General features: G+C 35.3%; 2 protein-coding genes and 1 pseudogene across 2 annotated transcripts; 2 read left to right on the top strand and 1 right to left on the bottom strand.

Annotated features, from left to right (window-relative positions):
* Nucleotides 1–27014, top strand: part of LOC142633470 (hyperosmolality-gated Ca2+ permeable channel 3.1-like) — a 98068-nt pseudogene that overhangs the window by 46536 nt on the left and 24518 nt on the right.
* LOC142636965 (uncharacterized) lies at nt 2601–3654 on the top strand. Its single transcript, XM_075811253.1, has 2 exons — nt 2601–2985; nt 3088–3654. The coding sequence occupies exons 1-2, from the start codon at nt 2635–2637 to the stop codon at nt 3652–3654; spliced, it is 918 nt and encodes a 305-aa protein (XP_075667368.1). The 5' UTR covers nt 2601–2634.
* Nucleotides 14750–16568, bottom strand: LOC142636982 (phospholipase A1-Igamma1, chloroplastic-like). The gene has a single exon (XM_075811277.1). It carries the CDS (start codon nt 16443–16445, stop codon nt 14874–14876), a length of 1572 nt encoding a protein of 523 aa, XP_075667392.1. The 5' UTR covers nt 16446–16568; the 3' UTR covers nt 14750–14873.

Here is a 27014-nt window from a genome sequence, read left to right as displayed (position 1 = left end):
CATGTTTTTATTATATTGTTTTACCATTGCATGTTTTAATTTAGACAAATTCCAAATTACACTATGCTTGTAGCAGTGACTTGAACGGTGCCTGCTACAAGTCTATGCTTATGGCCCCTTAGTCTCACACTCTAACCGAAACCTCTTCTTCTATTTAAAAAAAAAAAAAAACTATCTTTATTCTGTGATTTTGGATAAAACTTGGTAGCTTCATCAACTTTTGATTTCATGAAAGTATCTGTTTGTAAGCAATTAGCAAATTTGAAACAGTGTAGGGTTTTGATTAATCAAAATTTTGGATTTATGTTGTGTGTTTATTTGTTTATTGGTTATTGGATGTGGATGTGGATGTGGATAATTTGTTTAGTTTGGGTTTAGATCTCAGTTGGGTCCTGTTATTTTGCTATTTATTTGTTTCATTTCTTAAGTCTGGTATTAGATGATAATTAAATGTTTAGGATTGCATAGCATGGTCGTTTAAATTATCATGTGAACATTTGCTAGGCTTATGGTTGTGCAGCAACTTGTTCTGCTTGTGAGTTTCATGAAGTGATGGAATTTGCGGTGTTAACTTTGTTACATGGTATAATGTAGTTTGTATATCATCTATATCTGTCATTTCTCTTTTTTTTTTCTTCTTTTTTTTCAGTTTATTGGTGTCTGGTTGATTTAGCAATAGCATTGCAAGAAGACAGCAGAATGCAGCCTTGGGGCATGCGTGTATTTGAGGGACATTCCCATGCCAAAATTAGGTTTCTTTAATTAGGTACTCCTCCTGTTAGCCCTGAATATGAGTATATGACCCATATCTTCCTTGACTTTATTTCATTATATTTATTTGTACTTTGTTAATTTGTTTTGGGGACTTTAGTTTATTCTTACTTCTGAGATGTTGCCCCATGCTGCCCATTACCCCATTATCAAATAGCTCAGGTCATCTGCACTTAAAAGCATTTTCTCCTCCTAACTAAACAAGCAAAAGAGGATAAATATTAATAATGAATGAGAGAGGGAGAAAAAAAAATGGTTATATAGCTAGGGTTTAAAAATGAGTAATACGGTAAAAATGGTCTTTAAAAATTGGGGTTAGGCAAACTATTGTGAGTCAACCCCAATCGAAAATCATGCCTATTCGGTTCGATGAATTCGCTTGAATCTTTTAAAATTAGAATATGATCTATGTGTCGTATTTGTGTAGAGTTTAGGGATTAGGTCAAATCTGCCAATATGATTGCTTCATTATGAAGCTCATAACGGGACAATTGTACAATGTAAAATTTTGCTCTTTTTTTTTTTTTGGTTTGAATGATGACGTGTAATCTTGAGAGTAAGTCACTTTTCATCATGACAACCCAACCAAGAGATGAATTTATGTGGCCATGAAATGCTAGCCAATTTAGGATTTGATTAATGTAGGATCTTGGGAGACTTGTTAGGAGGATTTGGGACTGGTTTTGGAAATGATGGGTGGTTGATTTAGCAATAGCAGCAGCAAGAAGAAGCAGCCGCATCACTCGATGCCGCATCATTCTTGGGCATGACCCATCGACAGCGGTGATGCGCCGGGCATGTGTCGTATTTGTGTAGAGTTTAGGGATTAGGTCAAATCTGCCAATATGATTGCTTCATTATGGAGCTCATAACGGGACAATTGTACAATGTAAAATTTTGCTCTTTTTTTTTTTTTGGTTTGAATGATGACGTGTAATCTTGAGAGTAAGTCACTTTTCATCATGACAACCCAACCAAGAGATGAATTTATGTGGCCATGAAATGCTAGCCAATTTAGGATTTGATTAATGTAGGATCTTGGGAGACTTGTTAGGAGGATTTGGGACTGGTTTTGGAAATGATGGGTGGTTGATTTAGCAATAGCAAGAAGAAGAAGAATGTGTGTGCTGCCGGGCATGCCCATGAGCAGTTGCATCAGTGATCTTGCATCAGGCTTGGGCATGACCCATCAGCGGCGATGCAGCTTCTTCTGATGGGTCATGCCCAGCTCTTGGGCATGCGTGTGCGCAGCTGTTCTTCTTCTTCTTCAAGAGAAATTTGGAACCAAGGCAGCTTCTAAAATTTTTTTTCCCACATATTTTTTTTCAAACATATTTAAAAAATATGAACTAGTTACTTGAGCAAATTGACACATATTTAATTATTTTCACTCATTTATGTGTAAACTTATTTTTTATGTTATTGATTGTGCGTTTTTTGCATTTTTTACAGCGGCGGCCCGGCAGGCGAAGACGGCAGCTGCGGCCGGCAAACGGCAGCGGCTGGCAGCTGGGCATGCCTGTGCATTTGATCTTGCATCATTCTTGGGCATGACCCATCGACGAAGTGATGCGGCTCGTCAGCTGTGATGGGTCATGCCCAGGCTTGGGGCATGCGTGTGCTTGCATTCTTCTTCTTCTTGGGCAGAGGCTGGAACCAAGGCTTCTAAAATTTTTTTTCCCACATATTTTTTTTCAAACATATTTAAAAAATATGAACTAGTTACTTGAGCAAATTGACACATATTTAATTATTTTCACTCATTTATGTGTAAACTTATTTTTTATGTTATTGATTGTGCGTTTTTTGCATTTTTTACAATCTTCTATTTTTTGCATTTCTTATGGTTGGTTAACTTTATAGATGGGAAAAAATACCACTTCCAACCCCGAGGTAAAAAAGGCTAGAGCAGATTGGGATATTAATCCATCGTGGACAACTACTTTTTGTAACCTTTGTGTGGAACAAATTCAAGCCGGGAATAGAACAAAAGGTGCTGCCTTTAGTTCCGAAGGTTGGTTCAATTTGGTGACCAAATTTTGTGAGGAGACCGGTCAAAACTATGATAAGGACCAATTAAAAAGTAGGTGGGATGTATTAAAAGGTGATTGGAGAGTGTGGGAAAAATTGAGGAATCTTGACACAGGTTTAGGTTGGGATGCAGTGAAGGGAACGATTGCCGCTCCTGATTGTTGGTGGAACCTGAAGTTGAAGGTGAGTTGAGTATTTTATTAATATGTAGTTACTTGGAGATAGTTTTTTATTTTTATTTTTATATTATTCTTATATGAGTGAAATTACAATTACATTTTGTAGGAATTACCCAAAGCTAAAAAATTCCGAGAGAAAGGTCCACAGAATCTAGAACAACTTGAGATAATGTTTAGGGATGTTGCAGCAACTGGGGTAGCTGCATGGACCCCTTCTTCAGGTACATTACCTCCAACAATGCCAAAAGAGGGTGCTGGTGATTCAGATGGTAGCTCCGAATTTAAGGATAACCAATGTGACATGAGTTTAGACATTGGTAGTTTGCAGCAAGGAAATACTAGTCAATCACGTAGTTCAGGACAAAAGCGAGCTAGTGAATCAATACCCTCACAGAAGAAAAAGAAGAAGATAGGAGGAGCTGCAATGTTGGACAATCGTATTAGTGAGTTAATAACTGTATGTCAGAATAAGTCTGAAGGTACTTCTCGAGAGTCACCAAGTTCAATTGATAATGTAATGGCGATTGTGAAAGCACTTCCTGGAGTGGATTTTGCGTTTGTGGTTGAAGCTTCCATTCTCTTTCTAAAAAAGTCATGTAGGGAGATGTTCCTAACTTTTAAGGACCCAGAGTCACAGCTGAAGTGGCTACAAGCAATAATTTATAGGCAGTAGAAGTGACTAACCTGATGTGGTATTAACTATGTTGTATTAGTTTTAAACTAAGTTAGCTATGTTGTATGAACTATGTTGTATTTGCTATGTTGTATTAACTTTAAACTAAGTTATGTGATATTTAGTATTAGCTTTGGACTAATATATGTGTAATGCAAACATATTTGAAATTTTCATTACAGTGTTATGTACTTGATGTTGTGAATTGTCTTGGTATGTTGTGAATTGTCTTGATTGAATATTTGTTATTTTGTTGTGTAGCTGAAACCAATATGGATGATTATAATGGTACTCATGAGAGTGGCTATTTTATGGAACTATTAATGGATGGGGATTACAGAAATTATTGTGATGATCATGATGGTAGTGATTATAACAATGTTGACAATAATAATGATGGTGATAACAATGATGGTGATGATGATGATGATGATGATGATGAAAGTAGTGACGGTGATGATGACGGTGATAGTGATTCGACGGTGATGATAGTAATGACAATTCTAACGAGGAGTTTTACCGGCTTGTGACGATTACTGTGAAGCAGTTGTGACATATTTCAATAAGTACATTAGTAAGACTCCTTGTCATGATTCGAACAAACGAGGTGGGATTGGCTGAGACGCTGTATGGAAGGTAATGAGACTTTGTGTTACAATATGTTTAGAATGAGAAAGGAGGTGTTTCATAATTTGTGTCAAGTTTTACAACGTGACTTTGGACTTCAACATTCAAGGAATATAAGGTTAGAAGAGTTAGTGGCAATCTGTTTGCGATACTTGGTCATGGAACATGTAACCGAATGGTTCAAGAATTATTTCAGCATTCGGGTGAAACCATAAGTAGACATTTTGAGAAGATGATCACTCTGTTAGGTGCTCGCTTTGCGAGAAGCATATGTAAAGCCTCCGATCCAACTTTTAGTGAAGATCCAACCAAAACACAAGACCATCCACTTTATTGGCCACATTTCAAAGTATGTGTACTATTGTATATTTGAATAAGTGTTATTGTCTATAAGATAATACAATGCATGTGGAACTGAAAACTATTAATGTTTTTATTAGGATTGCATCGGTGCGATTGATGGCACACATGTGATAGCGATTGTACCTGCGAGAAGTCCATTCCATACTTTGGAAGAAAGGGATATCCAACCCAAAATGTGATGGCTGCATGTGACTTTGATATGTTATTCACATTTGTTTTGCACGGATGGGAAGGTGCAGCACACGACACCCACATTTTTCTTGATACTATTCGTACACAAAGTAACAACTTTCCGCACCCACCACCAGGTTTGTAATTGGTTAATCAATTGTTCATTATAATGACATATTGTGTGTGTGTTTAATACAATTAAATTTCTTTGTTTAGGGAAATATTATGTAGTTGATTCTGGATACCCAATGATGCAAGGCTATTTGGCACCATACAAAGGGATATCATACCATCTTCAGGACTTTCGAAGGAGAGGTGGAGGCCCTAGAACTAGACAAGAAAAATTTAATCATGCTCACTCATCTCTTCGATGTGTGATTGAGCGCACTTTTGGTGTGTGGAAGAATAAATGGAGAATTATTAGAAACATGCCATCTTTTCCATTCCATATCCAAATACTTATTGTATCTGCTACTATGGCTCTTCATAATTTTGTTAGACTAAATTATAGGGATGATAGGGAGTTCATAAATGCCAATGAAGATTCAATTTCTAGAAGAGAACGTAATAGTGAAGCATGTAGCAGTTATGAGCAAAACTCAGGAACTTTAACAGATCCTGCAATGGTGGTTCTTCATGATTCCATTGCAAATTCTATTTGGGGGGGTAATAATTAGTAGTTGTATTTTTTTTTTTGTATAATATCATGTAGTACAATTTATATTTGGATTATTGGTATGTATTTTATATCTTTTTACATTTTTATATAGCACAATTTAAACTTGGATTATTGGTGTATATTTTATCATCTTTTTACATTTTCATTTTGTGCTTCATGATGATGAAAATTGTTTAGATTTAATTAATATTAATAAGAAGTCATTAATGGTAATAACAAATAATTATGCCACTAAAAAAGAATAATTGCCCAAACATTATTAAAATAATACCAATAATATAAATTTATTATTATTATTATTATTTAGTAAGTATATGAAGTAGTTGAATTATAAGTATGAAATAAACTCCCTTATATATACATTGTTCTTTTTGGTAATTTGTCCCTCAAACTGCAACTTTTATAGTTTTAGCCAAACACTCAGCTTTTTCAAAAAGCACTTTTTAACAGCTTTTACCAAACACTCAGCTTTTTGAAAAATCACTTTTTCATTATGCACTTTTTCAAAACTCAACTTTTTCATTATGCACTTTTTTAAAAAGCCCAACCAAACTCACCCTAATTCAGCTTACTCAAATTTGTCAAGGATAGATTTACAGTCCTAAAAGAAAAATCATTATAATTCTTATACTAGCCAAAATGCTTTGAGACTTGAATCAGGTAAAAGATATGTGTATTAGCTTTCATTATAGCCATCTTAGGCTTCCATATTCAATTTATGATAGTTATTATGAACATTTAACTACAATGTGTGTAGAGTTTCTACAGAAGACAAATTGAGTATTAAGTATGGTCAAATGGTCTTTTTGAACACCAAACTTCATATCCCCTTTCGAGAAATATTATATGTTCATCCTCAACAAACCATTTTATCATTGGTACTATACATAAATACCATAATTTTAAGAAATTAACACAACAAGCAATCACAAAACAAAGTTTAGTAAAACTCATACAGAACCATAAATCGTACAAAACTAAAAGAAACATCTCACACAACCCATATTTGAAGCTTGCATTACCCACTTTTTAAACATCCTCAAGAAGAAATACCCATATCAAAATATTATCCCTGTTACGACATATGTGATTGGATGTTAGGAACATATGTCAACTTTTTATATATTGGCTAATCCTTTGATAAAACGCACTTTACTTGTAATTGGGTAGATCTAGGATGTGTTTAATACTTCAAGAAACAAGGTTTCAAATTCAAGTGTTAAATCCATACAAGTCTGTCCAAGAAACAAGTGAAGAAGTGTTGTTCATTAAAGCTCGACAGCTAGTATCTATCGAGGTTTAAAAAGAGCTATTTAAGCCCGAGGCTTGACAGCTGCTTGACAGCTAGGGTATTTGTTGAGGTTTATGAAACACAATTTTTAAGGACAGTTTTTCATCCAATCCGTGAGTTGTGTTTGAGCTTTCTTTTCTCACAAACCTAAATATATATATATATATATATATATATATATATATATATATATAAGGATTATTTTAAGAGTCGTATCAGGTTGCACAGCCAAGAGCACAGTTGCACAAGAGCATAACTCCACAAGTATAACCGGAAACCTAGTTTTGTCCTAGTTCTTGAGAAGCTGCTATGTTTGTACACCATAAGGTTTTGTGACCAAGCAACTTCGTGATCTTCATGCGCTGAAGAATAGAGAACTTTGCAGCCAACATCCTTCTCTAGTTGGTGATCAAGTCACGAACTGCGATCCGCGCATTGTTTGGTTAGTCATGTACTGGGAGTCGTGCAATACAAGAAGAGATTGTCACTACAGAACAAATCTAATTAGAAATTGGGGTAAGGGTTCAACTATAGGTTGGTATAAGGTACTGAGATTCTTTTACTTATAACCGCTTGTTTTGATAATAGCGGATTCTCGGGAGTGGTGACCTTAAAATCACCTGGTGGGGTTTTTGTCATGTAGATTTTCCCCATTCGTAAACAAATCACTGTGTCATTTAATTTTCGCTGCATATTTAGTTATTTGGTGATTTGTTTGTACTGCCACGTTCATTGCATGTAATTAAACCTAATTAATTGGTTAATTTATCATAAGGGGTCAATACATTTTTGGCCTATCAAGTGGTATTAAAGCAGGCACACTCTGATTAGGGTTTAATCTTTGCTGTAAGATTCATTGACCCCTGTTTGTCATGGATAGAGGACAATCACTTATTGTACCTCCTTTATTTGATGGAACTAACTATGCATACTAGAAAGTACACATGACAGCTTTCTTGCAGTCCTTAGATAAGAAGGTATGGAAAGCTATGAAGATAGGCTGGACCAAGCCGAAGGAAGCACTGGCTAACTGGGATGATGCAAAGATCAAGGTGGTAAACTTCAATAGCAGGGAATTAAATTCTTTATTAAGTGCGATCACAAATGAAGAGTTCAAGAAGATCTCCTCCACTAAAATTGCAAAGGAGGCGTGGACCATTATCTAGACAACATATGAAGGAACCAAGGCTATCAAGGATTCGTAGTTTCAGAGGCTCACCACTAGCTTTAAAGAAATCAAGATGGAGGAGGATGAGTCATTTGATGAGCTCTATGCCAGGCTTAAGGACATAGTGAACTCATCCTTCAATCTTGGGGAAACCATTCCCGAACCCAAGATTGTGAAAAAGGTGCTCAGATCTCTACCCGAAAGATTTCATGCCAAGATCACCACTATTGAGGAATCCAAGGATATTGACAAGATTTCTCTAATAGAGCTCGTTGGAAATCTACAGATCTATGAGTTGGGTTTGTCTAGGCTTAGGAAGTCAAGCAAGAGCAAGAGTATGGCACCGAAGGCCAAGAGCAGTGATACTGATGAGTCTTCTAGTGATAAAGATTCAAAAATGAAGTCCTACATCACCTAGCAGTTCAAGAAGGTCATGAAGAGTGTCAATGCAAAATGCTTTGACAAGGACTGCAGGCAATTAAGTTCTTCACAATCTAAAAGCCAAGACAAAGGGAAGAAGGAAGCTAGAGATGACGGCCAATACACTGTGCCTTTAGGGCCCAAGTGTTTTGGGTGTTAGGGATTCGGTCACATGAAATAAGAGTGCCCCGCTTATCTCAAGTCTATTGGGAAAAGTAAAGCACTTGCTGCTACCTTGAGTAACACTGAACTTGAGGATGATTCTGAAAATGAGGATGCCGGAATCCTGAATGCCTTCACCGCCACTGTCAATCCTACTGAAGGGATTTTAGAAGATGAGGATGAAGAAGAAAACTTGGTGGAGTCAAAATTTAAGAAGATGGATGAGCAAGATGACATCTATAGAGCCTATACAAAGTTATACAAGGTCTCGGAGAAACATGAGAAGCTGTATAGGTTGGCTACCAAGAATCTTAGTGATCTGGAGTTTGAACGATAATAACTCTCCACAAAGTTTGATGAAACAAATTAGACCATTGGAGCACTGAGATTTGAGAACAATTCCTTGGTTGAGAAGATCAAGAAGCTTAAAGCGGAACTGTTCCAAGTGAGAGCTCAGTTGAAGAGGACCTCAAGTGCAAAGCTTGATGAGATGCTTAGCATGCAAAAATTTTCCTCCGATCGAACCGGTTTAGGGTATGATTTTTCTTCTCCTAATATTGCTTCTTTTAGTATTACTGTTTTTGTTTCTCCTGCTAACAATATTGTTTCCGAGAATAAAGATGCTAAAACTGTGACAGCTAGTGAGAACATAGACAATGGTAAATCTATCTTAGAAGCACCCCTTAATCTTGCTAAGAAGAAAACCAAAAACCCTAGGGCCAAGAAGAGTAATGCTCAAAAGTCCAAAGAGAAGAAGCAGCATCTCTGTTATCACTGTGGTGCAACAAGACATACTCGACCAAATTGCTATAAGTGGTTAGTTACTCAATAGAGCAATAGCATGATGTTGTTGGGAAGCCAGAATTAGCTTTCGTCCTCTCTTGCACCTCTACGAGATCTCCTCAAAGCCCTCATGTTCCTTTCGAACTTGAACGGTTTCAATTCTTCCCCCTCACCACCGGTTCAAAAGTTTGCTCAGAAGAAAGGTTCTTCCAAAATGTGGAAGGAAAATGGCTCTAAGTGATTTAGTCACTCTTTCTCTCTCTCCTCCCTCTTTTTGTTATGTTTGCATTATTTGTATGTTTTGATTTATAATTGAGACAGTCTAGTTTTTATGCATTGTTTTATTTGACATGTTTTTGTTTGGTTGTTTTTCAGTTTTGTTTCTTGTTTTGTTTTTATTCATAAAAAAATTGAAAAATCAGAAAAATACAAAAATAGTGTGTGTTTGTGTACATTGGTACTTGTGTACCCTGGATGACCATCTCTATGCACAATTAAGCAAGTAAGCTTTGTGACTCTTTCTTTGTGATGAGTAAGGTTAAGTGATCTTTTGTACTTAACACTCGTATCACTCTTTTTGAGAGGAAGGACTAGAGAATCTTAAGAGAAAGGCATAAATAACCATCTTACCACTGTTGCCCGCTAATCATGAAATGACATCTGTATACTTCGGCATAGCAAAAGTGCAATGTCAAAAAGCTTAACATAATTGGGTATTTTTTTCTCTCTCTTATGTGCTCATGCATGATATGCTCAATAAAAAAAAATATGCAAAGAAAAATAAAAGCAAAAAGATCAAAATGCTTTATATATGATTGCAAACGTGTATTCTAGCAGATGTGGGAATTATAGGATGTACCTCGAAGGTGATAGTCCCCATTAAACAGTTATGGTCGTGTGTGAGTTAAATTGATTTACTTATATCTCAAATCGTCATAACATAGAGACACTTGTGCAATCTTGCGATGTTTTCACACACAACATGCAATATTCTTTGCTACTTTTGATACATGTGCAGGTACAATGTGATTTGGCCATCACAAGGTTTACATGTGCTAATGTATACTTATTAAACTGTCTTAACTTCTTTTTGAAATATAAAATTGGTTAGACTTGTTTGGTATGTGTGTGTGTTTTGGCATCTATGTGCTTACATTTTTCTTTTTGAGAGATTAAAATGTTGTTTGGATCCTTGTTTGAGTGGTATGTTTGATTGCATTTATATCTGTGTTTTTCTCCTCTTTGAAAAGCTGTTTTTAAGCAATCTCGACTGCTCCTCGATACCTCTCAACACCTGGGTTATCTATCGAGCTCCTTAGCTTTTTCTTATCGCAATCTCGATAGCTTCTCAATAGCACCTCTATCCATCAAGAAAGTTTTTGTCTCTTCGATAGCTGCTTGATCCATCGAGCTTGTTTTGCTGTGGACACCTCTAAACACCTGCTCGATAGCTGCATTTATCAACCATTTTAAAGCTTGACACCTTTCGATCTGTCAAGAATTACTGAGCGTCTATATATAGGGTCAGCGCGATTCAGATCCCATTTCTCTTGATCTCTCTCAATTCCTTTTGCCTCTTCGCCTCCCAAAACCTTTCTTTCTCATCCCAAACTTCTTCCTTAAGGATTTTTCGGCCTAGATCAAGTGTTTCTTCACTTGGTAAGTGTCCTAATCCTTCTTTTTCATGCATTTCATGCATTTGACCTAACTTTTTGGGTTTTGTTGAAAATTTTTAGGGCTTTTCAAAATCAAAGAAGTTTTTGCAAAATTTTTGGAATGGGTTTTGTATATTTGATCTTAAAACATCATGCATTGCATCCTATGTGCATTATAACGATGTTTCATGCATTTTAGATGTGTGTTTACATTGTGGAACTGATTATGTGTTGGTAGGTTTGAATTGGGCTGAGCCCATAATGTATTTCCTATTTCATATCATATGTTCATGCATTTTCATAGATACGTACCTTCAAGTTTCTATATTTGTTATATTGTATCTTGTTGGTGCTTTTCTAATTGTCTATCTCCCTTTCTCTCTCTTTCTTTCTCTTTCTCTCTCCTGGTTACATTAGTTGCTTCATGGCACCTAAATGTAAATTTATTCCGTCCTGGAACCCTCTACATTCTGGGGCATCTTCTTCTTCTTCTAACTCTACTCCTTTTCACCTCTGGTTCCATGATGAGAAGGACAAGAAAAACTTCTTTGAGAACTTTTCTATACGAGGCGTTAATTCGGAACACCAAGTCATTTTGTCGAACTTCTTCGACACTGACCTACCCACTATCATTCACAATAGGGGTTAGGAGTCACTGTGTAATGTCCCAGTCACATGTCCATCCATGCTGATCCAGGAGTTCTACTCTAACAAGCATGAATTCGATTATTCGGTACCTCAGATTTTCACTCGCGTTCGAGGTACACGCATCGTGGTCACTTCGGTTCTTGTATTTGACATGCTCCACATTCCTAGGGTAGCGCATCCTGACCACCCTGGTTGTGAGTGTCTTAAGATTGTGTCTAAAGACGAGCTTATATTATCTTTTTGTAAGCGTCCTTCTAACTGGGGTGATCGTCAGTTCACCTCTTGTTCAGCCTTTGCTAAAGGTCCTCGTTTTCTAAACATGGTTATGACTTTTGTCTTGCATCCTCTTTCTCACTATAACTCTATTATAGAGCCTCGTGCTCGGTTTTTGTTATCCCTCATTGAGCATCTTACTATAGACTTCCCCTCTCATTTCATTCTTTCTCTCATAGATGTATATAAGGAAACAATGACCCGTGATAAGCTCATCTTCCGTTCAGTTATCACGAGGATTTTACACAATTTTTCGGTTCCCTTTCCCGTTTCCGACCTCTTCCATGTTATATGTGCCATAGATGCCGCTACAGTTAAACGGAGCGAGGTGTAGCTACGTTTGAGGCAGTCCAGATCGACGGTTCCTTTAGCTCCTTTAGCTCCATCCACCTTCGCTCCCTCTACTTCTGCAGGTGGTGTGACTTTTGATGCAATCATGGCGTAGCTTCAACGCATGGATGCTCGCCTTGACACTCTCAGTGATGAGTTGTGTCAGGTGAACACCCGTGTCGGTTGTATTGCACGATGGCAGGCTCGCCTTGGTGGCTTCGTAGAGTCTCCCTCTCTTCCTCTTGAGGCATCTGAGGACGATGATGACTCCAACGACGATGGTGATGATGGGGATGGCGATGCTAGCTCTTCCGGTGATGACGAGATGTCTACTTGATACTCTTACCCTTTGTCACTCGTGACAAAAAGGGGGAGTAGTTTTGGATATGAGAGTAGTTATACTCATAGGGGGAGGGTTAGTATAGGAGATTGGCAAGGGTTAGTATTTGAGGATTGTGATGTATCTTTTCTTTTCTTTCTATTTTAGATACATTATTCTTGTACCTTAGGTCTTGTGACCATTTTGACATGCATTGTACTTATATTTGGTTATATATATGTTGATGTATATTATTTCACCTATCTCTTCATGTGTTGTTTTTGTTCTCTCTTTATACACATGTTTCTTATTTGTTGTATGCAATCTTTTATCTCTGCTTCACACAAAGATACATTGATGCGTTTTGTTTAAGTGTTTCAAAAATACAGGTTGTCAAAGTCTTCCTTGCCATGAACTCCCTTCTTGCAAAAATTTTCAAGAATTTGTGTTATGATAGATTTTATTGTACTTAACAAATGAGTATGAGTTGAGTGATTTATGACTTCTCTTATATGTTCATTTTTTTTGTTATGGTTTTGTCACGGATTGCCAAAGGGGGAGATTGTTAGCACATATATGATTGGATGTTAGGAACATATTTCAACTTTTTATGTATTGGCTAATCCTTTGACAAAACACACTTTACTTGCAATTGGGTAGATCTAGGATGTGTTTAAGGCTTCAAGAAACAATGTTTCAAGTTCAAGTGTTAAAGCCATACAAGTGAAGAAGTGCAGTTTATTAAAACTCGATAGCTAGCTTGACAACTAGTATCTATCAAGGTTTAAAAAGAGCTGTTTAAGCCCGAGACTTGACAACTGCTCGATAGCTAGGGTATTCGTCGAGGTTTATGAAACTCAGTTTTTCAAGACTGTTTTTCATCCAATCCATGAATATGTGTTTGGGCTTTCTTTTTTCACAACCCTAAACATATATAAGGATTATTTTAAGGGCCGTATCAGGTTGCACAACCAAGAGCACAATTACTCAAAAGCATAACTCCACAAGTGCAACTGGAAACCTAGTTCTGCCATAGTTCTTGAGAAGCTGCTGTGTTTGTACACCATAGGGTTTTGTGACCAAGCAACTTTGTTATTTTCATGTGTTGAAGAACAGAAGAATTTTGCAGCCAACATCCTTCTCTAGTTGGTGAACAAGTTGCGTACTAGGATTCGCGCATCTTTTGGTTAATCATGTACTAGGAGCCGTGCAATATAAGGAGAGATTGTTACTATAAAACAAGTCCAATTGAGTATTGGAGTAAGGGTTCAATTATAGGTTGGTATAAGGTACTGAGATTCCTTTACTTGTAACTGCATGTTTTGATAATAGTGGATTATTGGGAGTGGTGACCTCAAAATCATCCGGTAAGGTTTTTCCCATTCGTAAACAAATCACCGTGTCATTTAATTTCCACTGCATATTTAGCTATTTGGTGATTTGTTTGTACTGCCACGTTCATTGCATGTGATTAAACCTAATTATTTCACTTGGCTAATTAATTGGTTAATTCGTCACGAGGAGTCAATACATTTTTGGCCTATCAATTCCCACCCAAGAGATTGACTCTACACAAGCTGTAGACCATAACCAAAACAATAAGGAAGTGGATCCAAGAAAATTTCACCTTTACACCACTGTTTCAGCAACTCAAGGAGAACACTTGCTGCCTCCATTAAAATGGAGCGGTGCTAGTGTGGTTTAGGCTGCTTTAAGTGGATATAATGGGTGGTTATGAGTAGAGGAAGCTTAAAGAAAAATAAAATAACCACCTTAAAGAAAAATAAAATTCATTTGAGATATTATTCACATCTAAAATTTGCTTAAGAAAAAGGCTTGGGGTGTTACAAGCAGCCTTCATTAATGCCTGCTTTCCAAAGCCTAATCAATAGTAATAAAAGATTGACTACTTGTTGAAAAATTTATGAAGGTGACAGCTGGCTGGCTTATGCCTGAGTTTAGAACGTCAGAATCAGTTGAGATTAGGCCAAAGCCTGACTACCATCTTCATTGTTCTCACGGTCAAATTTCTGGCTTAGTGAAATTATGTCCTTTGGCTAATTTCAATTCTATTGTGTCTGTTCCAGCATTAGTGAATCATTTGTTAGATTCTAAAAAGTGCCTGTGGTATAAAAATGGTTTGCAGAACATGGTGACAAACAAGAAGCCGAAGTATTGAATAAACAAAAGGATTTGGTTTGGAGTGCAATTTAGAATACAATGTCACAAATCGATATCAATTCAAGTGCCCAACATCCTCAACGAAACTCAGAAGCTTAAAGCTCAAAACTGCTTGATATTACAATTTGAAACATCTATGTATCTACATATTAATGCAGTTCATTCTCAGATGGTACAGATAATGGAGAAGGAACATCTTCAGGTTCTCTACACGGTTTAACCCACCTTCCATGTTTGTTAAGCACAAGCCCCTTGTAAGGCAATTGATACCAAAACTTAGGGATCCTCAACTCCTCAATTAGCATATCTGTTGACTTGTTCACCAATGCAACATCTCTCCGAGCATTCCACCGAAACTTGCGCTGCTTGCCAAGAAATCCATCTAAGAGATGGAGGTATATCTCCAAATTATGGCTGCCTATCAAATCAGACTCACGCTTTAAATAAGGTGACATGAACATGTCAAGTTTCAACTCGCTTCCTACATGCCGATAAACCCAATTGAATTTTTTAGTAACAAAATTAAGCTTATGAAGAATATTGTTACATATGAACCCTGGAAATTTTGGGACTATATCTTGCTTAACTACAATGCGTAGTGTTTTGACCCCTATTTCATCAAGCTTTTCCTTAAATGCCAAGTTCCCAACCCTTGGTGCTCCAAAAGAAATGACACTAATGGGAAGGCCAGGGATTGAAGTTGCAGCTTCATAAGCATTGAGGAGAGCCAAAGCACCACCAAGGCTATGCCCAATGATGGTGAAGCTTATTTCTTCACCTTTTGCTTTATAGAACTTGATGAGTCTATTCACTTCTTCCATGACTTGCTCAGAAGCACTCAACTTGTTATACCTGGTGAACTCACTCTTTGATTTATAAATACTACGAAACCCATGTTGGACCTTTATTTTCCCATCCCCAATACGCTCAAGCATTGCCTTAAGATCGGTGAACCATTCAGTTGGAGCAATTGTACCTCGCCATGCCATGACTATGTCTCTTCTTCCAATCCTTTCTGATTCTTCATCGTTGCTAACCGCTACATAGCCCATCCAATTGGAATCTTTGCTCCATGTTTCACCTAGATGTGACCTCTCAAACCAACTCGGAACATCTACATGTGACATGGCGTAGATGTACTTAGTAACCTTGTAACCATGATTTGTTAGGCCTAATTCTTCGAAAAGCTTGTGCCGGTTGTATCTACAACTCCCACAAAACTCGGACAAAGGATCAAAGTCAAATCCATCATAAGTAGCCTGCGCAAATTCTCCATATTTAATAATTTCGCGTCGAAGCCAAGGATGGAGAGGGTCAAGAAGATTGTCCCAATTGTGCAAGCCATGAATTTCATGCCATTTTGTTGATATGTTTTCCTTTGGAGACTTGGTGGGAGTCATTAGATCACCCCAGTCTATAAAATCTGAAGCTGTGTATGGCAATTTGAGGAGGGATAATAGTGATTTTGTGACATGATGAGAAGCTTTTTTCTTTATATGTGCTTGTTGAATTGGCTTAACAGCCTCCTCTGCTTGAACCCGGACTAGGGAGAGTTGTTTCATGCTTGATGCACAAGTTAGATGAAAACGATTAAGCTTCATAGTGGATGATGATGCCTTTTTGATGGCCTTCCATGTTACACCAAACTTCAACTTCAATACCCATTTAGTTTTCTTTGCTCCTTTTTCTTTTCTGACTTGCCTCAATGGTGATACCTCCATGATGGTATTAAGGGGGTTATGCAAGACAATTTGTAATATCAAATTAAGGATGAAGATTGAACTGATCAAAAGAAAGAAAGAAAGAAAGATGAAGATTGAAGGAGATTAATATCAGCTTGTGTTTTGTTTTTGAAAATCAATGTTAACTTATGTTAGGTATGGATGAGACTTATAAATACACAATGATAGTAGGTTGAAGTTTGATAGAAGCCTTCAGTTTGAATTGTTCAAGCTCACGCCTTGAATTGTGAAATGTAGACCTTGACTGTGAAATGGTAGACCTTGGTAGTTGAGACTTGGAGAGGTAGTTGAGACTTGGAGAGTTGGACTGGGTTTTTCCTCTGAGACGAGGTTATGTTCTTTTCAAAAGCCAATTGTTACAATACTAGATTTTTTTTTTCCCTAAATAAAGTAAATCATCTATGTATAATATAAAATCAAATCCTTTGACTTTTTGTTGACAATTTTAAATTTTGACACATCAATTTTACAAGCCTCATAAATTTACGCCTCATTAAAATTTATTATAATTAATTGATTAATTTATTAGTTAAATTTTTTTTGCGGACTCTTCCATATTAGTTTTACATATGCCCAAAGTAAACTAAACAAATTAAACCAACTACTACACAACTACTACTAAGTAGTAACATAGCTCAATTCCCAGAGTTCAATTCATTTTATCAATCCATGACCAACGAAAGATGGGATGGTCCCATTCATGATAAATTTGAGCAATCGATGACAAATTTGAATATTCCACCGTAAGATTTTACAAAATTTTTGAATAACTAATATATATATATATATATATATATATGTGTGTGTGTGTGTGTGTGTGTGTGTGTGTGTTGGGTTCAAATTACACTTGGTATAACTCTAATGCTATGTTTGGAAGTTTTGAGAGAGAGGAGAGTAGTGCAGAAGAGAGTAAAGAGGAATGGTTATTCTTCACCTTATTTGAATGTTTTTAAAATTAATGGCTTGTTTGGAAGTTTAGAGATGGAGGAGAGTAGTGGAGAAGAGAGTAGAGGGGAATAGTTTTCTTTCACCTTGTTTGGATATTTTTAAAATTAGTAAGGGGGAAGGGAGTAATTAACCCTTCCTCTTGTTTGAATGTTTTAAAATTAGGATGAAAATGAGTGGAAATGATTTAAATAGACAAATTTACCCCTATTAGAAAATGGACTTGCAATATTGGTCTATGATTGATTTCTTAGATTAAATAATTATGACTGTAGCATGCAATATTTTTTTTGATAATTTTTTTTAATGTGAATTAAATAATCAACATTGGTCTATGATTAAATATTTTTTTCTGCTTTTTTATTATACTAAAAAAAACCATCCTTAATTGATAATAATTAAAATAAGAAAAAAATGTTATTTAGAGATAATAATTAAACCATCCAAATATTCAATATATTCTCTGAGTGACAAAATTATATAAAAATTTGAATCAACATTTTTCAACATTTGGATTCACTTTGCATAAATTATTCCATTTGCAATAGTAAAATTCTTAATTTAATTCCTAATTTCCGATGATTTTAATATTCAATACTTATTTTGCTATGTGTTTGACTTCCTTGCTTACATGGCAGCTATTGATAGGACAGTCTTATAATTTACCAAACCGTAATGTGCGTTTACCAATGAACTCAAATAAACTTCTCTTGTATGCGTTTGGTTTTCAAGAAAGTGCGGGTTGAGAAAAATTTTTTCATTGTTTTCTTGAGAAAAAAAAAAAAAAAAAAAAAAAAACCCTAGCCTCCCAAATGAGCCACCATCGTAGTAGCAGCAGCAGAAGAAGTAGTCGTTCTCCTTCATTGTCTTGACTCTGTTTCTGCATCTCCAGCTATCAGATGCAATCGGAATCGACAATCTGACTGGCGAGAGATCCGGTTCTTAAAAGCCGGCAAGTACGCCGAGCATGTCGGTGTCGGAGCTCCGGTTTACCTCTCTGTCGTGCTCGAATACCTTGCTGTTGAGGTTAGTCTATGATTTTTTTTTTTTTTAGGTTCAATTTTGTGGGGGTGTTTGGATGCCGAGAATATGTGGGAAATTGAGTGGGATTGATTTTGTGTTTTGTGTTTTGTGATTGTCGCTTTGATTTTGTCATTTGTAATGATAAATTTTTTGAAACAAACAAAGATTATTTACATAACCGGTTTGTAATTTTGTTAATTTAGAAAGGGTAAATTGAAGAATTTCTTTGGTCAATAATTTATCTACTCTACTCTCTCTCCAAATCTCTCTAATTTGGGAGAATTAAAAATGAGGGGTCAAAGGTAGTTGAAATCCATCCAAACCCCTCTAAACTCCTCCCCCTCCTTCCTTAAAAAACTTTCAAACAAGGGAATTGAATTACTTTCCCTCCCTTTACTCTACTCCTCCTCTATTTTTAAACTTCCAAACAGGCCATAAGTAAGGGAAAGAGAATAATTAGTTTTTTTATTTGTAATTTTGTTAATATAGTAAGGGCAAATTTGGTAATTCATTTGGTCAAGCATTTTTATACTCCACTCTTCCTCCAAATCTCTCCAATTTGGAAGAATTAAAAATGAGGAGTTAGAAATAGTTCAAACCCCTCCCCCTTGTTCCTTAAAAAACATCCAAATAAGGTAATTTAATTACTCTCCATCTCTCTATTGTACTCCCCCTTCTTCTCCCAACATCCAAACATAGCAAAAGTAATGTTACACTATCCAATTATTTTTTGATTAGATGTGAATTTTGATAAATTCACAGCTAGATATATTATATTCGTATATTCTCCAATATAAGATTGATTGTGAAAATATTTTAAGCCAAAATAAATATTATGAATGAACAAATTTAATCCAAAAGAAAATAGATATAATAAAAAAAAAAAAAAAAAAAAAAACTACAAAACATATCTGCATCTAAACACAAAAAAATTACAGCACTGCTGAGACGAAACAACAGGCACAAAGCATACAAACAACTAAGCCGCAACAAACCCAAAAGAGAGCCTTCAACAAACACTCTATCCCTCAACACCACATATACATGCATTGGAGACTTAAGTCGGTTAACCCTGCATGACCTTCAACCAAAAGAAATTTACCATACAAACAATATTAATTTAGGAGGCATGTCCATGTGCACAGTACTACTCCAAGCAAACCACCTCCTATGCTAAGTAGAACTCCAAAGCCAAGACAATGTAGGACTTATATCGTACGAGTCTACAAACTTGCTTAATCAAATAAAGTGCCACTTTGGACTCCAATAAATATTGAGTCCACGTGAATTAATCCCACGTGACCATCAAATTGAAGCCACATCAACAAATCTTTACATTAAAGACATGGTGCCTACTTCCAACTTCCAAGAGAAGAAACCTTAGTAGGCCCCCACACATCTTTGTGAACAAAGTCAAGTATACCCTTAGTATGATGACCAAACTTGATCCTTGTTTGCTTCTCCAAGGCAGAAGGCTTACAAAATTCCAATTGGAAGGTTTTGGCACTCTCACTCAAAGTATTTTCACTTGCATGTCCCAAAAGTCTTGTAGTTTTTGATGCAACCTCCCTAGTTGTATTAGAAATTGTGATTGCTCCATCTGCAACTGTACTCCCTTTGAGGAAATACATGTTTCTTCGACGTGTGGCTATCAACAATACCAAAGCACCACTTAATCCCTTCAAAATTCCATTTTCCATAACAATCTTGAAGCCCTTGGATTCTAATGAACCAAGTGAGATGAGATTACTCTTCAAGTCTGGAACATAAAGAACCACATTTAGAACACGAACGATTCCGTCATGCAACTTTAGCTTAATTTTACCTATCCCTGAAATCTCACAGGTTTGATTATTACCCATGTGGACTGAACCAACTTTTGATTCAACAAGTTTGTAAAACCATTCCTTCTTTGGACACACATGGAAAGTGCAAGCTGAATCCATAACCCACTCATTTGAAGAACTAGTCAACGCAAAGTTAGAGTCCTCATCAACACTATCATGTGTTATATTTGCAATTATATCCTTCTGGTCCATATTTTTCAACCAAGGTCAATCTTTCTTCCAATGCTCTTTTTAATTATCAAATTTGAGAGAATACAAATCACTCTCTCTCAAAAATATCGGATTGCACCTAAATCAATACCCTCAAAGAGATTTTACCACACACCGTATCCCACAACACCGGTTAGACTTATATAGAAGAGTTAAGTCGGTTAACCATGCGTATCCTTCCAGCAAAAGGAATTTGCTAATAAACAATTCTCTTTGGAATAAATTTCACGTGCACACTACTCCAATGCAAACCGACTCCTATGATAAGTAGAAATCCGAAACCAAGACAAATAAGGACTTCAACCCTAGTCAAATTCGGCCAACTCTCCAAAGCAATGTTAAGACTCACATTCTTGCAAGTTAACAAAATTGCCGAACCAAATAAAGTGCCCCTCTGACTCCGACACCAATATTGAGTTCATGTCATGGGAATTAATCCCACGTAGTGGCGGCGTCACGTTCAGGCCAGGGTGTTCCCAGGAACACCCTGACCTAAAAAGAAAAAAAAATTTATATATAATAATTTAAATTTTTTTATTTGTTTACCTTTAAAAAAAACATTAGGAACACCCTCAAGCAAAATCAAGAACACTTTCAAATTAAAAAAAATCTACCCTTACAGCCATTGTTGAAGCTTCTCAACCATGGTGAAATGCTGGCAGACCATGAGCTTGCATCTCCATATCTTCTTCTTCTTCTTTTTCTTCTCTCTCTCTCTCTCTCTCTCTCTCTCTCTCTCTCTCTCTCTTTCTTTTTTTTCTGCGTTTTTGCCATTTCTGCATTTTTGCTCTTTCTAAAGTCTCTGCTATTCTTTGCCCGTTTGCTGAGGATGAAGACGAACTTTTTATTTTTTCTATCATGGTCTTCCACAAGTCAGTAAATGCTTGGCTGTTAATGTGTAAAGTGTCAAAACTTTCTTCTTTTACTTGTACCAGATGATTAGCTGTCAACCATTTAATTGGGCTTGTATTAGTATTTATTATTTAATTATTTTTTTTAGGGGACTTAATTAATTTTGTAATGGGCATGTCTGCCACTCTTCCGGATTTTACAAGATATATATATATATATATGAAATTTAATACATAGTTAATAGACTTGGGCTGTTGGGCATAAGTTAAGATTAATTTAAATATAGACTAGCACAAAAATGTTATATAAGTATGTGGGTGTATATATATATATATATATATATATATATATATATATATATATATATATATTTCATCTCTTCTCTAAATTAAAACAATTTTCATGATGTTATCAACTCCTTGATTAAGAAACTTGATATTTAATTTATGTTTGCTTATAATTTAGTATTTCTTATTTTTTTTATGAAAGTTATGATATAAAAAATACACTTGAAAGATAAATCTCAATATTTATTTTGACTATTTTAGTAAATTTTTCTACTTTTACTAATTAATGTATTTATTTATCTTTAAAAAAATTATTAAATTAATTATAACGTCATTACGGTTCATTAGTTTATTTGCTTATGAAGTTAGTTTTGATAATTCCTGTCGCTACTGCAACGGTAGAAATAAGTTTTTCGGCAATGAAATATATAAAGAATTAACTGCACAATCGAAGGGAGATTAGTTGATGAATGATTTCTTGGTTGTGTATATTGAAAGAGATATAGCTTCTAGCATTGATAATAAGACTATAATGCAACGATTTCAAAATATGAAAACTCGTAGAAGATAATTGTAAATTTTATGTATTTGCGTTTTTTTTAATTGTTTGTTGTTGTCAATATATGAATTTCTCTTTTTATTAGATTGTGTAATTTATGCTTCTTAAGGAACACCCTGAAAAAAATTCCTGGAGCCGCCACTGATCCCACGTGACAATTAAATTCAAGTTAGGTCAACATTATTAATAGACTGAATTCTTGGGGAAAAGAAAAGGTCATCCCTCTAACAATACTTAAGGACCCTTCTTTATTAGTGCAAACCCATACAAGAGCCATAGCAACTTTGTTACATAGTGATGATGACAATCTTCACATAGTCCTCTATACAAGCATCCACTAACACGATCCACAATCAGCTCAAAAAACTAACCTTTTTTCCGAAAATGAGAGCTTTACACATGCCACCAACATTGAGTAACTCCCAAGTTAGATGGGAGTCAAGCTTTATAGTTTATACAATAGGCTGCTAGAATTTGCCCCTCGATATCTCGAAAGAAAAAAAAACTGTTCCAAAGACACTAACCATCACCCGACATTAAAGGTACACTTGAGAAGTTTGATTTGACCACATGAAAATGAGGTGGCTACTAGTGGGATTTGGTTACAAATGATGGATGAGCTCGTTGATTTTTGACACTCCAAAAACTAAAGAGTATATTGGACTCTTAGTTGAGTTACAATAGTAACTAAAGTGCTCATGTCTATAGTCTACTGCTTAAACTTTTTCCAACACAGCTAAATAAAAAATGGAATATGTTGCAAAAATTTAGACCCCGATTAATAAAATTAATTAGTTTTAAACTCAAGTTGTTAATTAGATTTATTATGAATAAAATTTGTTAAAACAAACAAAAATCAATATCATGTCAATATCATGCACAACGAAAAAGTAAATAAGACAAGATGTAATGACCTAGGAAAATTGATGAAACAAACTAATTTCACAGTAAAAATCCTTGGGGGAAACCTCCCCAAAAAGCAATACACTATAATAAAGAGAAGTTTCAGATCTAGTACAAAACGTTTGTCCCTAAATTCTATAATCCTCGTAGATGAACTTATAGTAGAAACCTTCTACCGCTTCAAAACCTCTGAACTCTTCAATATATGAACGCCACCAATCTGATGCACGGATCCCAGTTCGTGACTAACTCCTTTGCACAAATCTCAGTACGTGACTCACTCACCAACTTGAGGAAGAAGAATGTTGGCTGCAAAGTTCTTCACTTCATCAACAATGAATATCAAGAAGCACTTGGTTACAAAACCCTAAGGCGCAAAGATGCAGTAGCTTCTTTTAGAGTTAATAAGGTTTCAGTCACCTTTTGCATGTGTTCTCCTTATATTCTCATATGTGACGGCCTCTAAAATAAGCCATATATATTTCTAGGGTTGTGAGAAAAGAAACCCTACACATACATGTCAGCATGGGCCGAAAATCAGATTTGAAAATTCTGATTTCGTAATTCTTGATAGATAGTTATCTGTCTACAGCTATCGAAACTTCGATAGATAGCTATCTGTTGGTAGCTGTCGAGCTATCTGTCCAGTTTTAATGATTAGTTTCTCTTTACTTGTTTCTTGGTCCAATCTTCATGGCTTTAATACTAAGACTTAAACAAAATATTTCTTGAAGTATTAAATTCATCCTAGATCTACCCAATTGCAACTAAATTGCGTTTTGTCAAAGGATTAGTCAATTACATAACATGTTGACATATGTTCCTAACATGAATCACATATGTCCTAACATGAATCACATATGTCCTAACAGAACACATAAAGAAGTTATGTGCCCAAGTTTGAGAGAGAGAGAGAGAGAGAGAGAGGACATTTAAGGGCTTGTTCGATGGGTGGTGAAATTATTTATAAACTTGCCATCATCTTTTGGAGATAACAAAGAACTCACATTAGAAAACATCATTTTGGTATCTTCTAAAAACTTTGCATTTGAGACATGAGCCATTTATCCAACCAATATTTTTTAGTAGGTTCCACAAGTTTTTGTTTTTAAGTATTAAAAACATAATTTAAAAATACTTATCAAACAATTTTACTTTGACACTTAGAACATCATTCCACTCTCAAATGAAAACTGTAAAATGAAGAGAATCATGTTTAAAACAAAAATGCTAAAACTACAAATTTTTTACAAATTATTGATGCGGTGAGTAGTTATTGACAAATAAAATATTGATATTAATGGTGAGCTTAAATGAGAACCAATATAATTTATCACCTCAACAATTTGTAAAAAGGTTTGTGGTTGTAGCATTGCTTTTGTTCAAAAACAAAATTAGGGAAAAAAATTGTAATGAACATTTTTGTTATTGCTTTGTTATTTCCTCTTCTTCTTCTTCGGAAACTGTAATCTCAATTAGAATTTTGAGATGAATTTAAAAATTACATTTATGAAGTTACTTTTTTTTTTCTTCACTTAGAATCCGTTTGGTTGGGGAATGGAAAAATTGAAGAATTGAGAAGGAGATGAAAAAATTAGAGGATAGAAGAGATTTTAGTTTTCTCCCATAATATTTTTTTGGGGTGGAAAAGAAAATAAAAGTAAGAGACTAGAAAATGTAGATTATTTAAATTTACTCCTATGCCCCTAGTACCAAGAAAAAAAAAAGTAGTAGTATATAAGAAAAAATGAAACTAAAAGTTAAGGGAAAAAAAAAAAAACAAAAATATAAAAATGTAACATACCTAAAAGGGAAAAAAAATGCAATATTTAAATGGGGGAGAGCAAATGGGTAATTTTCCATTGAACCCACCCCTCCCCCACTTTTCTCCTCAATTTGTGGAGAAAACTATATTCTTTGACAATTCTTAAGTAGTTTCGGAGTAGTTTTTTAAGCTCTAACATGAGGAGTGGGCCCTACACATGGGACACACTATAGGCCCCACCCTTATATGAGAGCTTGGAGCAATTTTTCGGGCTATCTAAATTTTTTCAATTTTCTCTCAAATGGTTGGCCTAAAGAGAAAGCTCCTAAATCCCACCATTTTCTTTCCTCCCTCCCCTCCCCAACCAAGCACCATATTCTCTTCTCCTCGCATTTCACGCCAACCATATGGATCGTTAAGAACATGAAGGATAAAATTATTACAAATGAAATGACACAAAGTTTACAGACTTGACCCCTTTAACAATCAAGTTAAAAAGACAAGGAATGTTGTGCAAAACAAATTAAACACATCCAAATTCGAAACCCACCACTATCTTTTTGTCTACTATCTATTCTACTCCTCCACCAAACTTCTCCAGCAAAAAAATAAAATCAAAAGCATCACCAAATGATACACTTTGTGAAAAAAGAAAGAAAGAAAGAAGAAGACCAAAACAAGAACAACTATGTGAATAATATCCTTGACAAGTCCACTAGAAATCGTAGTAAAAAACTGCATCGTAAGATTCCTCATGTGGCAGTCTATTCCCATACCCTTATTAATTATGCTACTTTTTGGGTCGTAGATCATAACATTATTTAATAGTTTTTCTAATCAATTAGTTATACCTCAAGTATGAAGTTTCCTTTATTAGTGGTGATTGGAGCGTTGTGCTAAATTGGGAGACACATTAGATTCTTGAAATTTGTAACCCTTGAATGTCCCAGATGTAGATTTGTTGTTGGGGTTGCATTTCTTAGGAGGACTGTGACTTTATGTTGATAGGAGGCTTCGGTTTGAATTGTTCAAGCACACGCCTTTGATTGTGAAATGGTAGACCTTGGTGGTTAAGACTTGGAGAGTTGGATTGGATTTCCCTTTGAGGTGAGGTCATGTTCTTTTCAAAAGCCAATTGTAACAATATTTGATTTTATTTTTCTCTAAATAAAGTATATCAGAATATATAATATATAAATATATATTATATAAGACCAATGGCGGCTAATATACAATTTTTTTTTTTTTTTGCCTTTAAAATGGCTGCTAAAATTAGTATACATTGACCTTTCAAAAAACTTATTAATATAGATTATATATTATATGTAAAATATCATACAACATAATATCAGATAATATGTCATATATAAGATCAACGGGCCATGTAGGGATAGACCCTGGGAGGCTCGGCCCCCTGAGTCCAAGAAATTTTTTGTTTTTTAAATATTTTCTGAAATTTTTGGTACTTAGCTTCTTTCCCCATTTTTTAAGCTTCAGTCACTAAGCCCACCACCAGTGAGATACTATCAGAGTCGAACTCGCTATCTTTGCATCGCGTTTCTTCTTTTTCTTCGTCCTCTCTTGCTCTTTGCCATTGTTTCTTTCCTTTTGCATTTCTACCTGCTAAGAAACCAATGGATTTTGCTGCCAAGTGCCAACTTCTACTATTTTTCTTCTTAAATTTCCTTTATTTTACTTTTTTTTTTTAAATGCTGAGAAACCAATGAGTTTACTGTCAACCACCAACTCTATTTCATCTTAAAAAAACAAACTTAATAGGCTGACATTGGACAAGTCTTCAGCCTTCTCTATTTTTCTAATTCATGAATAATTTGGACATGTTTGCATAAAAAAATTTAAGAAAATAGATTTTAATTAAATATATTAATTTATATAAGTTGAATATATGTCTATATAGTAAATACACAATTTTTTAGTGATCATTGAGCTAATATATATATATATATATATATATATATATATATATATATATATATAACTATGGTAATTCTGAAACAATACACCGGTACAGCATTGACTCTCTCTTCCAAAACCTTAGAACTCTCCTCCTCTCCAATCAGCCTAATCAACCCAGCCTAACAGGCAATTGCTCAACTCAAAAACTTAACAAATACAAAAAATAATGATACCATTTTT

The sequence above is a fragment of the Castanea sativa genome, chromosome 5, assembly GCF_040712315.1.
Source record: "Castanea sativa cultivar Marrone di Chiusa Pesio chromosome 5, ASM4071231v1".
Lineage (NCBI taxonomy): Eukaryota > Viridiplantae > Streptophyta > Magnoliopsida > Fagales > Fagaceae > Castanea > Castanea sativa.
Note: the sequence above shows the minus strand (reverse complement) of the source record. Positions and strands in the feature narration are given on the sequence as shown.